Genomic DNA, 14,351 nt, shown 5'->3' with positions numbered 1-14,351 from the left:
CACACATTTAGATCTCTCTAATGCTCCTAAGATCTGTTTGATGTGCAGTCAAGAAAGCAATATGCCTCTGAACTGGAGAGACTTTACCCTTTAACATTCTTGTCCTTTATAGTCACACAGGAAAAAACCTTCTTTGTGATGCTTGATTCCCCTCTTTAATGACTTTAACGACTTTATTTGTGCAGTCAATTGCTCACAGATGTGATCAGAGAGGTGGCAATGCAGCCCTGCTAGACCATACCAAAGCCAAGGGAGCAAGAAGCTGAGGCCATGGAGAGCAGTTTCTCGAGGCAATGCTGCTGGCAGGGGATATCCACACCTTTTCAAAGGGGTAATTTTATTCTGGATCTCAATTTAATCTCACAGATACTATATAAATGCAGGGAAGTGCAATAATTATTACTATCCTGTTATTGTTATTGCTCAAAGGATTTTCTGCTAGCTTCCCTTTTAGCATTGTATGTGAAAGGGTGACAAGAGAAAATATGATTAAAGTGTGAAGCTCTGGTGTCTGCCTGCTGTACTGAAGTGCAAAAGATTCCCATCACAAACAGCAACTGAGAGAATGATGGGCTTTCTGGGACTTTCATCAGGAAATAAAAATAGAGAAGTCCTTCAACATATGTCAGAGACCCAGAGAAGAATGGTAGAAAGCAATCCAATTCATCTGTATAAAGTGTCTCTTGTAGTACACCACCACCACTCCCTCCTTCTATTAACTTCCTTAAAACATTAAAATATTGACCATAGAATCATAGAATAATTTGGGTTGGAAGGGACCTCTAAAGGTCATATAGTCCAACCCCCCTGCAGTAAGAAAGAACACCATCAACTTAATCAGGTTGCTAAGAGTCTCATCAAGCCTCATCATGATGCAGTGTAAGACAGGATGAGGGGAGTGAAAAATAGATGGAAACAGACACAGTTCTTCTAAGATTGTATTAGGAAAAAAAATTCTTCTCTGTTCATAACAAGTGCTCTGTCCTTTCCCTTCCTTTCCATACAGTAGTTAAGATGATGGCTCTTTGCAATCAGTACCTTACAGGAGCTAACAACATGTGCTGAATCCAGAAGCTGCACTGGCTCATCTTTAGGTGTGGGACAGAAAGGAGATGGGTGGCAGCCCCTGGGACACCACTAACCCCCACTGCTTCCACTGGTGGAACCTCTTGCAATTCTCATTTTGTCATAAAAAGCCAGGGCACATACCAGTAAAATGGAAGGAGAAAGAAAAAGATGTCTGATGGAAGAGAACAGAATTTTCCCTCTGTTTCTCTGAACAGTACTTTTAAGTCTTATGGTCTTCCATGTCTCTTAACTCCTACTGTACACCACTGGAGACACACAAGTTGTGATTTCCCCTTCTGCACTAATTTTGCAGCTAAGCACCACTTCATGTCCACATTAAAGATTTTCAAAGTTATGTCAGCTCACACCAGCTATAATCCCTAATTTACAAGCACCAGCCCCACTTTCCTGCTCGGTCTTCAGAAGCAGAGTTCCCTATGCAGCAAGCAGTGCTGCACATCAGTCCTTCCTTGTGCTCTCAGCAGCCACCTTCCTTCCCCAGCACTGAATAATGCTGTTTCATAATTAAACAGCTCCGGATGTATCTCAAACCCTTTCTCTTACTAAGCTGAGGGTGACCAGGGAGCAAACAGCAACATCAGGCACAAGGTTCAATTGTTACTGCAGGCACTTCTGAGTGCTCAAGGGTCCCCAAAGAGCCAGGACACTCTCACCTCCTGCCTGGGCTCCAAATCATTGCAGGCAACACCTGCTGAACCATGCCCATTATAGGCTGCTTACATGCATTTGCACTAACTGTGCCTGTTCTTTTTCTGAGTAAGTTATCTAAAAACACCTTGTCAGTTTCCAGCTGATTTTAATAATAACTGGGTAATAAATCATTTAAGCGAGCCATTTAACAGATGGAATGGTAGTAAACAGGATGCTGCAAGTAGAGCTATTAGTATACCATAATTAATTGCTGAGGTCTTGTGTTTCTATTTCTCCCTGTTTTAATGACTTATGATCCATGGAAATAAAAGGTTTGTCCTTTTTTATCCTCTTTCCATATGGGTTTGCTACACACAACAGATCATCAAAGACAGCCATGGGAGCTCTTCCTGTATTCCTTTATTGAGGGGTTTGCTTTCTGCAAATATTCTTGTGCATTACCTCTCATTCATCATCATCTCTGTGTTCAGGCTACCATCCCTTCTGACACACAAAGAAGTTGAAACGAGGGACTTCCAAAACTAAGTTTGTTACTCTTGGTATATTAAGCTAACAGCCCAAACCTTCCAAATGAAAGCAGTAACAGATTCACATCCTCTGTGGCTCACAGAAAGTGAAATATACAAAACATACATGAACATTAAGTTGTATTTATAGGTAGATGAGTATGTAAATGCACATAAGGGGGATTAGAGTACATCTGCTAACAAAACATACTTAGCATAGAATCACAAATCGGTTTGCGTTGGAAGACACCTTAAAGATCACCTAATTACAAGCCCCCTGCATGAAGATCTTCCACTAGACCAGGTTGCTAAAAGTCCCATCTAACCTGGCCTAGAACACCTCCAGAGAGGGGGCAGCCACAGCTTCCCTGGGCAACCTGTGACAGTGTCTCACCATCCTCACAGGGAAGAATTTCTTCCTAATGTCTGACCTGTATCTATAATCTTCCTGTTTAAAACCAATTGCCCTCATCCTATTGCTACATGCCATTTTTAAAAAGTCCCTCCCCACCTTTTTTGTACCAGTATCCCCATCAGGTTATGAAAGGACAAAATGAGGTCTCACCAGAGCCCTTTATTCTCCAGGCTGAACGACCCCAATGGTCTCAGCCTGTCCATGCAAGAGAGGTTCTCCAGCCCTCTGATCACTTTCATGGCCTTCCTCTGGACATGCTCCAACAGCTCCATGTCCTTCTTGTGTTGGGGGCTCCAGAACTGGACACAGTGCTCCAGTGGGGTCTTGTGAGAGCAGAGCAGAGGGTGAGAATCACCTCCCTCAACCTGCTGGCCACACTTGTTTTGATACAGTCCAGGGTATGACTGGCTGGCTGAGCTGCGTGAGCACACTGCCAGCTCATGTTAAGCAAACTTAATGGTCTTTGGACATACTTACCAAGCTTATATTATTGCTGCCTCGAACCACACTCCCTGCTGTGGGGCTAAGAGATGTTCTTTCTTAAGAGGTGGAAAAAACATACCATTTGTGTCCCATGGAAGTAATACCAAGGGAAGCTGAGAAAGGCCCAAATAAATCCTTACATGTCTGGTCACAGTATAAGCCTTGCTGTGAAGGATGTCCCACACTGCTCCTCTGGACAGGCAAAATATTATACCAACCAGCCAGAACAAACATCAGGGGGCTCTGGGAGCTGCACAACTGGGATGAGTGGATGCAAATCATGCTGATTATCGTTATCTCTCTAAGTTAAAGAATTAAAGATCAACAACAAACCCTTGCTGCTTTTTTTTTTCTGCTTGCATACTCTGTATGACTCCTGCATTCAGAACAGACAAAGACAGTAGTATGTCCAAATGATATGATTCTGACATGACAATTTAGCTATGAGTCTTTCAGACTTTAATACAACACTAGATTTATTTGGAAAAATTAAGGACCCGACCAGGAAATATTTATGAGTTTGATAAAGAAATTAATTGAGGCTGGCTGACTAGCATCTCATAGGTCAGACTGGATGATTAAAATGGTCTCATCTCACCTTAGAAGACAATATTCTGTCAGCTTATATGATATTCATTCTCCCCCTTATTTTGGTAACCTTCTTTACTTTTTCTTCTTTGAAGCACTGATGCTTATAGTCATCAGATATTTCATCCCCCAGACTGCTTCACATCTTTCACATCTTTTCTGTATCATCCAGAAGGATCTGCAACTTGTATCACGTCCATTTGGCACTACTCCTGACCTGACAGCCACTTTCCATGAGGCATCTGTAATCCTGCAACAGATGCAGGGGTAGGGATGTCCTCCCATTACACCATCATCCTCTCATGCTCCTTCCATTGCACATTTGCTTGTCCCTCCAGACAACAACCCCAATTCTAATCTGTACAACAATGCACCACTTAAACTATCACCCCACTGCATTTACCACTCAGGAGAAGCACTGAGAAAGAACACTGTTTTGGTTTTTGTTTTGTTTTATTTAAAAAAAAAAAAAAAAGGACCTGAGAAAGTAAACCCCCTGACCAGCTCTCAACTGGAAGCCACACAAACAGCAAGGTACAGAGACAGCATTACCAGGGGGTGCAAACAGCTCCAAGAGCCAGCTGCTTACCTGGCTTCTGCTTGCTGCTTGGAGTAGAAGTGAGAAAAACTCCTGAGTCAGCCAGAAGCACATGATTATTGATTTTCAAAGGAAATCATCCTCCTAGCTGCAGTGTTTTTGAAAAGTCTTAAACAGTCTTCTTGGTTTAAACAGCTGAAAAAAGACCAAAGGCTGGAGGCCTTTGTTAGCAAGCCTCTCCAGGACAGATACACAGATTTTATTTTTATTTTTCCTTTTCTCTCTGTATTATACCTTTTTACTCCTGAATTTTACATGAAGGTATCTGTGGTTGACGAAGTGTTTTTCACTTTTACTTAATACTGTTTTCCAGACCTGAACACAGCACCATCCAGACCCATACCTCACATTAACTGGTAACCTGAAATATTGCTATGGTACATCAGGAATATTAAAGCAGAACAGGATGCTTTTCTGAACAAATAATATGCTACATGCCATATTATCTCTGCTCTCCAAGAATTTCCTCTTTCCCCTGCCTTTACCTTGAATATGTATTATATAAATCATTTTATCCACTAAGGAAAACAGATCTGATCCTGACAGTGAAAAAAAAAAAAAGCCATGTGATAGCAATAAAAATTTTAACAAAATTAATCATAACACGTAACGATGAAAGAAATTAACAAAATCGGAATATTTCATACAATAATTCCTAATTATATTTACAATACTGTCTAATACTAATATATGCTTTGCCTTTTGAACAAAAATGTGAAAATGTAAATTCCATATCCATTTAGAAATTGATTTGAAAACTGAGGTAAAAAAAGCATAAAGTCCCAATTCTTCTCAGAAATTCACTGCCACTATCTGTGAACTTTCCCAAAAGACCTATTTGATGGATATTCATTGGGCATACCTGAATTGTATGAAAAAGTAATTTGTAAATAAAAGTGATGTCCAGATTTTATAGGTTTAAGAGAGTATTGTGCAAATACATCATAAAAACAACAGGAAGAGCATGCATGCAGAAATGGGACAGAATCTACCCTGTAGAGGGTCTGCAAGCAAGAAACTGAGGAACTGGTATGCAAAGTTAAAAGCTGATATATTTTAACACCAGCCTTCAAAATGCATTTAAAGCCCTTCCCCATAAAAAAATCTAATAAACTGATGAAAAGTGTAAGTGCTTATTTTTTCTCCTATGCTCTATTGGTATTTATAGACAAAAAACCTGCAGTCACACTCTTGTTGTCCATAATTTTAGGATATAGAAAAAGTACTCCACAAGAGTATATTTTTTCAAAAGCAATGGTTGCATATAAATACAGCACTAAAATAAACCTATGGAAAACAAAAAAAGAGTAGCCCAAATGACATTCTTTTAAAATAGGCAAATAGTCCAATTTCCAAACAATTTTTTTTTTTTTTTTTTTTTTTTTAATAAAAGGAGATACGCGATTTAATACTTAAAAAAATCGAGCTATGAGATCAAAGAATGGGAACATGTTCACCTCTTGCTGTTTTCTAATTTGTACTATTCCTTCATTAGAATGGGCTCCATCCTGCAATCCCTGCTCAGGTAGAGTCCCTGTTTTAATCACAGTTCTGCCTGGGAAAAAAACTGCAGGACAAAGGCCAAGACTTGAACTGAAATTTGTTAATGTTGGCATAGCTGGCCAAACCTTACCAAAAATAGTAGCTTGTTACTATGTATTCCCCCTTAAATCCATCATCAAGCTCATCAATAAACTGCTTATGAGGAAGCTCCTGAAGAGGAAGGATGGGCTTGGTCTTTTAAAGTGCATTGCCAAGAAAAGGTGAGGGGTTTTCTATACTCTGATTCCATCCTCTTTCAATAAGAAGAAACCCAACAAACAGCTATAACTATTTGAACAAGTCAGGCAGATGCTTCATTAGGACTATGGTCAAAAGAACATGGAAGAATCAAAGGAGAATCACAAGTAACATTACTGACACAACATGGTTGACCCACAGCTAAGGACAGATTTTCTGAACTGATAAGCAATACCCCTTGGGAAGGCAGGTGCTGCTGGGTACTCTGGAAAATACCAGAACATCTCCGAGAGCAAATATGTGAGATAGAACTATTTAAACTTGGAGGAAAAAAAAAAAAGTAAATAATAAAAAAAATATATATATATATGTAAAAACTTAAACTGGACAGAGAATAATGAACCTTCTGAGAAACTGGTTAAAAATAAAGCAGTACAGAAATGTCCAAATAAGACACTGTGATCAGGTAAACTGATTGCCCCAAATCCAGAACGGTTCTTGACTTTTTTTTTTGAACAGGAATACATTTTCTAGTTTGACTTTGTGTCCCAACCTATCGCTGTGGTATGGGTATGCCCACCCAAGCTGTGGAAGAAGACTCAGTGCTCTTCTACTCCAAAAATCTTTGCCTCAAGCCAACTACCCAGGGTAAAGGAAATGCTCAGAGGAGGCCAATTTTTCTTTTCAATTACATTGGTGAAATCATACAGAGTTCTTCACTTCTTTACTAGGACAAATTTCATCTCCTTGAAATCAGTCATATACTAAGGAATAAATACTATGAGAAAATATTATTTAGTCCAACACATTTAAATCCAGAGTACTTCACCTGCTCACAATCTGAATTTGCACAATTCAAAGTAGGATCTAAAACCGTTAAGAAATCAAAGCAGACGGCTTCCCCTCTCATGCACAAGCAAGACTCAAAACAATCAAGACCTAAAAATGAAATGCATGAGCTATTTTGACTGGCATACAAACTTAGATTACAATGATAAAGCTGATGTTAATCAATTTAATTTACTTGTTAAAGGGCTTTGTCCTACACAAGAAGCACTGCACTGCATTGGCTTCTGCAGGAGGAACGGAGGAACGTAATATTTATTATTAATCCTCTTAAATGAAGATTAAATTATTCCTGTAGCCTGTAATAAAGCTTTTGACTGTTCAGTTTTATCCTGTCCAGTAACATGCTAGGACAAAAGTCTAATTTCATGCCAGGGAAATGCAGATTCTGAATTTTCACTGAAGAAATCTGACCATAATTCAGCAAAGGCCAATCATTTCCCAACAATAACCTTGAAAATTAAATCCAAACTCTGATGAATTTGAGCTACTGATGTTTGATTCTCTCCCTGATGTAGACCTATTTAAAAGTATCACATTTAGAGCAATTCAACTCTTTGAATATAGGTCTTTTTGTACCCTAAAAATATACAGGATCCTTCTTAAAGCAAATGACATCCAAGCACACGTATATTCTTTGATTCCATCAGCACATTCTAATAAAAGAAATTTTAAGAGAAACTGCTTTCAGTAATTGGAGTCTAGCTTGAGATAAACTCCATGTATTAAAGCAAAACACTCACTTTAAATGGGTTTTTGTAATCGATCCTATTTTAGAAAGATACAATTAAATTCAGTTCCATTTTTCTAGCCAACTGGCACAATATTTGCTTTTGCAGTTCAAACCTGGCCGTAGGATACACCTCTATGCTAACTCTCAATCCGCTCCAAACTGCATCCTTGGGAATACTGTATTGCTCTTGCTGCAAAATACCATTCAGCTGTATGAAACCTCACTTTCTAAAAAAAGAACACCATGGCTTTAAATGACACATATTAAACTAAGGTTACACTCCTATTGCTAAATTGAGTTGTAATTATAAAGCAGAATTAATAACCAAATTTAATGATTAAATCCCATTATGATGCAGCTTAGTAAATCAAAGCTGAAACTGCTGTAAGTAAAATGACAGATAGTCACACCATAAAAGCAATACTACATTTGAGTCTTACTTCTTCAGCTTTTGGGATGTCTGATAGAAAAGTTAACTCCAAAATGACATTGCTTCTCCTCTCACTAGCAAGCAGAAGCCCAGAGACAGCCCCACAGAGAGGGCACGTTGTTCAGAGAGCTTTCTGTCTGCCCTCAGGGCTGCCTCTGACCTCGGTGGATCTCACCCAGAAACTGCATTCATGCTGGTGAGACAGAATCAGGCCCTTCATTGTCAGGTCATCAATCCCACAATAATCCAGAGGCAATAAAAGTCAAAGAGACTAGCTATGGGGAAAAGGGAAAAGTTATTCCGAGATATGAAATTCTTAATTCCGGTGGGCATTTCTTCTTTTGATCTTTGGGGCACAAAATAAAGGTTTTTTTGGGTTTGTAAGTACTCAGATTAAAATCTGGAATGAACTAAATTGTGCAAAGGATGAAGCAAAATGAGCATCTGATTTACTCCAAAATATCCTTATTAGGAATATATTAATATTGGAATACATGTGAAGTCAAGCAGAGTCAAAGGGAAAAGCTTTACTTCTAGTGTGAAACACCGATGAAAGACTTGCACTGATCTCTTTTCTTCCCCATTTATCCTAATCCTGTACAAGAACTGCAAGACCGGTTATACATTAAAGATGTGAAACTTCAACAGAAAAAATCACAATCACGAGACAAGAGCTGGGAGGCAAACGGTTCTTTGTGAAATTATAGAGCTACCTCTCAGAAGTATTCAAGTATTTAATCTTGACTGCATTGCCAAGACACACTAATTTAATGTAGATGGTACATAAAGTGGAGAAGACTATTTTGTATTAAGCTACAAAAATTAATACATTGCTCCAACATCTGAAATCAAGCTGAAGGTAGATTTCTGATCACAAGCAAAATTTCCTGCTTGCAACTTGCAAACCAATATATGCCAATAGTCAAAGGTTTCAGCCCTGGAGTATTGTGTTCAGATGAGTAAGAATCTTGTACTATTCATGTTTTGCAATAATTCCAGCTCTCTCTGTCAGTAAGAAGAGATTCTCTGAATAATGTATGTAGTGCAAAAGAAATGAAGAGAGTTTAAATAAAACAGACAAATGGGGAGTGGAAAGAAAGATGACTATCTCCAAACTGACAGAGATCAGATCAATTTTTCAAACTCAAAAGACTGCCTGCTTAAGCAACCTGTTCATATACATTCCTGACATTTAGAACATTATACATTTAGAACAAAAATACTGATGTTTTGAGCCTCTTTAAAGAAAACAAAAATGTATAAGATAACAATTGCAAGATAGATATTAAACTAAATATACAAAATTATTCCATTTTCAAAAGTTCTCTGGGGTGAATATTTGGCTTTATGTTTTTATCTATTGAATATGAAAAACAATATCCAAGTTTTCCAATGTTTGAGTGAGTTAACTGCTAATATGCCATCCATAATCCTTGAAAATTGTGTTGACTGCCCCTAACACATGCAACGGGCCAGGCCCTGAATCTTCCCAAGTAACTTCTGCAGCAAATGGAAAGAGAAGTAAGCGGTCATGTCTTAGACCTTTCTGCTTGAAATCACATGAATATTCATTTCAGTCCAGCAGCTCTAAGGCTTTTGTACTGTGTGCTGAGTAATTTCTACACAAATAGATCCAAAGCCATTGTTCCACAGTGGTTCAGCAAAGAGTTATCATTTCATATTGCCATGAAATCACTGAATTCAGAGCTGATGGTGGGGGTTCTTTAATTAGGTTAGAAAATCTCACACATCTGTGCTTTAGAAGACTCTGTCAAGCCATCAAATTTAATCACATGGAAGCCAGTGTCCTCCAGCTATCAGACAATTGATTTTTGCAGGATTCTGCTCATATTTAGCTTAAGGGACATGTGATATGTTCACTCAGTTGTCGGTTTGCCTGTATTTCATTAGGAAAAGATTTGTTCTTTAAAAAATATTCTTCAGCATTAAAATGTTTAAAAAGCCAAGCAGCAGTTGGATTATTGCCACGAGACCGCAAAAAGTGAAATAAATACAAAGTTGGACTAATGAAAAAAAACATGTTGGTTTAAGTGAGAAGTACAGACCTAAATAAGGATTTTGCCTACTTAATAGAGACAGATACAACGGAATTATATGAGGATAGACAAATATAAATATTTACTTTCCCCTTTCTCTTTGTCTCCCCCCTTACTGTAAAGTTTCATCATCTCTGAGTCATTAAACTCTTTGGAACTCAAACTGGGTTCAGTAAAAAAAGAAAAAAAGGACCAGGTTGTGTATCACCATTTTTATAAATAATACCAAATATAAGGTTTTCCTCAGTTAAAACAATGCAAGGTAAACATAACTTACGGTAGTTAGAATGAGAGTAGTTTAACTCTGCTGCAAGTAGTTTAAATGAGGAAAGTTTTGGGCAAAACCTTTCTGGATCTATGATGTTAGTCTTCCACAGAGAACTGGTTCAGTTTTAGACAATTTTAAATTTATGCAAATCAGAATTAATTCCCTAACGTTCAAAAGGAAATACTCTGCAATATACCTAAACCAGAAAGTGACAATAGCCTCAGAAATTATTTAGTAGAACTGGATGGATAGGCAGAATCTAAAATAATTGATTTCACCTAAAATTACTGATTTTAATACACAGAAGTTTTAGTCCTCTTCTTTTTCTCTAGAAATGGAAGTTTAAAAAAAGCTTTTGTGTCATTTGTCTTCATCGAATATATAATCACTGACTGCAAAAGTTGACATGCATTGTAATATTTTCTCAATGAACTACACCTGCATAGATCTGACTCCTTCCAGTTTCAAAGCACCATCTGAAATGTTTTCTCCTTATGGAATTTGCTATTGATTGTCACACTAAACACAGCTAATACATTGCTTAATATAGAATTCACACTTAATGGGACATCAATCTTTCCTGCATAAAATGAATGGAGCCATTTCGGCAGCTCGGCTGATTTTCCTGTTAAATAAGGTGGCAAGGTCATCTGAAACTTAGAGTTTCAAAGATTTGTATAAATAAACTTAGCAATCATTCAATAAATTATGCATGAGAACTGCACAGTACATGTTATGTTTACATACTAAAAAGTGCCATGGAGATGGCTGTGAGAAAGTGGAAACATAGTACTTATTTTTAAAGGCATGATAAACAGACCTTCTCCAGTATGTTTCTATTTTAAACTCACTCAGCAATGTTGCTTAGGGCATCTACTTCCAGAGGCAATTCACTCTTGAATGAAGAGGATGGATTCGAAAAGGCCACAGAGAAAAAAACTACAGAATCCTGAAATATGGACATCACAGTAACAATGCTACTACAGTCTTCATTTTTGCCACACTATATCCCACTGTCTTACATAATAACATGACTTATTTTTTCTAAGCCTGACACATGAAGATAAGTAGAAACAATGCTTTGCCACTTCCAGAATTAAGCATGTATCCAGCATGTGTTTTGACCAAGACTAGAGACCCTGAGGTGATCTAAATGTAGGAAGTTCAGCTAATTATACTCTTCTTTAAATAAATATATATAAAAATGCTCGCTTAGTTGTTAAGGGCATTTTTTTTCTGTTTTCCTCTCATGGGGTATGTGCATCTGTGTGTGTGCGGGTGTGTGTATAAAATATATAGTAGGAAAAGAATATTTGTTCCAGTTGAGGTGGTCTGTGAAATCAAGTAGATCAGATACTAACTTGATTTGGCACCAATGTATGGATGCATAGAGACATATCCACAGGATGTATGCATTACGAGATGATAAGAGACATTTACAACCTAGAATATAAGAGCAGTGCTGCCTCAAGTGACATCACCAGATCAACTGCAGCGTCAACCAACTCAGATATATTATCCTGCACACCACTGCTTCCCTATCCCCTTTCCAGCCATTAGAAAAGCATTTGTGAGCACACATATTATGGTACATTTTCAAATACACACGAGGCACACAATATCTAAACATGAACAAGGATAACTATGGGGTTTACAGACTGATTGCAACATTCATAATTTTTCTTTACAACAAAATTCATCTCCATAGAAACCAGGAAGCAAGAAACTACAGTAATAACACTAAAATAAATGTCACATAAGGTTAGTCAGCAGAAGGCAGTAGAGGGGATTTTGCTCCAATTAGAAACCAACATGGATTTCTGCCCCTTTTGCTCTTCTGCAAAGGGTATCTATACTGAAGACAGACTTACTGATGGGTTTCCAATGCAAGATAATGATGTGGTTTCCTGTTATTTCCACTGCAATTTACTCGTAAGGTGGTCAGATCAATGGCATGTTTACTTACAGGCATTTGTTACAGCGAAGCTGTTAGCTGTTTCAATGTTGTCTACATGAGGAACCAAATTAAAAGGTGCTTCAGATGCATTTGGGCTGGTGTTATGAAGAAAAATTGCTAATCGAAAAGCAGTATATTCCTGATCTGTGTTCCTGATGAAGAGACCACCTATGAAAAAAAAAAAAAAAAAAAAAAAAAAAAAAAAAAAGAGAAAAAAAAAAGAAAAGGAAACAGGGTGAATTATTTGCAAGCTATCTTGTACCACCAAACAACTGTTTCTACCAAAGCTACACAGGAAGGTAAGTCCTAAGACTTTAATGGATAGGAAACTAATCGTATTCATAATCACAATCGCTGCCTTTAGATTACTGTCCTCAATCGATGTTACCCTCCCTGAGGTATTCACACTTTTGACTTCTCAGTTTCAAGTCTTTCATACATAAATACCCAGATTTGTCATGATTACAGTGACCTTTAAAAGTGTTTAGCCTCCATCTCCCCGATACCGAACACATTGGTAAATCAGCTACTCAACAGCCTCTTACATTAAGTGGTGGATTGATTAAGGGGAACGGTGCTTTCTGCACAAAAAAAGAAAAAAAGAAAAAAAAAAAACGGAAAATACCAAATCAGTGTGGGATAATCTTCACTGAACAGGAATATAATGAACTTTGCAGCCATGTGCAGGCAGGGAGCAGCTCAGCCTTATTATTAGCAGCATCTCTATAAGTCCACGAGAAATGATGCAGTGATGGAGCTGAGCTGGAAAGAATTCAGATAGCTGCGTCCCATCCGAAACACGTCCGAAAGAAGGGAAGCGGGAGGCGATGCGAAAGGGGTGAGGAAGGGGCGCAGGACTACACGGAGAGACCTACAAAATCTCAAACTTTCCAACTGTGAGAAGAAAGGGCAGCGTTACCTTTTACCCCCCACTCCTGCCGGCTACCGCAACCCCGGTGCACATAACCCGGCATCCCTCCGGGAGCCAGGCAAAAGCGGGAGGGTGTCAGAGGGGGCTGAAGCAGCCCCAAGCCCCTTCCCTTCCTCCCTTACGAACCTACATTCCCCGGAGCTGAAACGAGTTCTGCACAAAACAAGCATCCTCTCTACCACACGCGAACACACACGCAGATACATGTGTACACACACACGGAGGCATACCAACACAAACACGCGGATTTTTCGTGAAGGCAGGGAAATGAGATGAGTAGAAGAGGCGAAACCTGAAAACTGCGTTCAGAGCCTCCTTTCCCAACTCACTTTGCAAAGGATTGAACCCCTGGACACACGCACACAGCTCAATGCAGCGCTTACCTATTTGCACACTGCTAGGAAAAGCTCCCATTGCTAGTCCCCAAAAGCCAGAAAACAACAAGACAAGCAGTCTGCAAATTATCCTCATCTTCTCTTTTGCCTCTCTGTCTCGCCTTCTCCCGCTCGCTCGCTAGATGCTGCTCAGAGAGGCATTGAGGACGAGGTGGCTACAAACAAAATGAAGAATTAAAAGAAAAAAAAATAGGGAAAGGGGAGAAAAAGAGAGGTTTCCTCCGCTCTTTTTCTTTTCTTTTTTTTTTTTTTTCTTTTTTTTTTCTTTCTTTTTTTGTTTTGTTTTAGTATTTGTCGGCTATCTTCCGCCGCTCTCGCTCTGCCTCTCTCCCGGTTGCCGCTGCCGTATCAGCAACCCATCCCGCCACGCCGGATTTTTCCCGCAGTCTCCATCGCCGGGGAGCGGTTTCTGTCCGGCTGCAAATGTTGCACATGCAGAAGATGGTGGTGAGTTTGGCGGCGGGGGGGAGCGTCTAGTGGCGGCACGGCACGGCGCGGCGCGGGCGGACATGCGCCGTGCGCCCCCCCCGCTCCCCGCCGCCGCCCCAACCGCCGCGGGCGGGGAGCGGCCGCGCGTTCCCTTCCGCGCTGCTCCGCACCCCCGGCCCCGCCGAGCCGCCCGCGGCTTCGGGCGCGCACTGCAGCGCCGGCGGTCGCAGACAGC

General features: G+C 39.5%; 1 protein-coding gene across 4 annotated transcripts in view; it reads right to left on the bottom strand.

Moving 5' to 3' along the window:
- The window catches only part of GRIA4 (glutamate ionotropic receptor AMPA type subunit 4), a 217,477-nt gene extending 203,344 nt beyond the window's left edge, over window positions 1–14,133 (bottom strand). For all 4 annotated transcript variants that reach the window (XM_071734643.1, XM_071734636.1, XM_071734652.1 and 1 more), the window contains exons 1-2: window positions 13,676–14,133; window positions 12,371–12,529 (exon numbers count right to left, since the gene is read on the bottom strand). In XM_071734643.1, coding sequence (XP_071590744.1) covers window positions 12,371–12,529; window positions 13,676–13,763 — 247 coding nt within the window. In that variant the 5' untranslated portion in view covers window positions 13,764–14,133. The remainder of the gene's footprint in view (window positions 1–12,370; window positions 12,530–13,675) is intronic.
- Between the last annotated feature and the right edge of the window lie 218 nt (window positions 14,134–14,351).

The sequence above is a fragment of the Heliangelus exortis genome, chromosome 1 (assembly GCF_036169615.1).
Source record: "Heliangelus exortis chromosome 1, bHelExo1.hap1, whole genome shotgun sequence".
In the NCBI taxonomy this organism is placed as follows: Eukaryota; Metazoa; Chordata; class Aves; order Apodiformes; family Trochilidae; genus Heliangelus; species Heliangelus exortis.
This window is presented reverse-complemented; position numbering and strand designations above follow the sequence as displayed.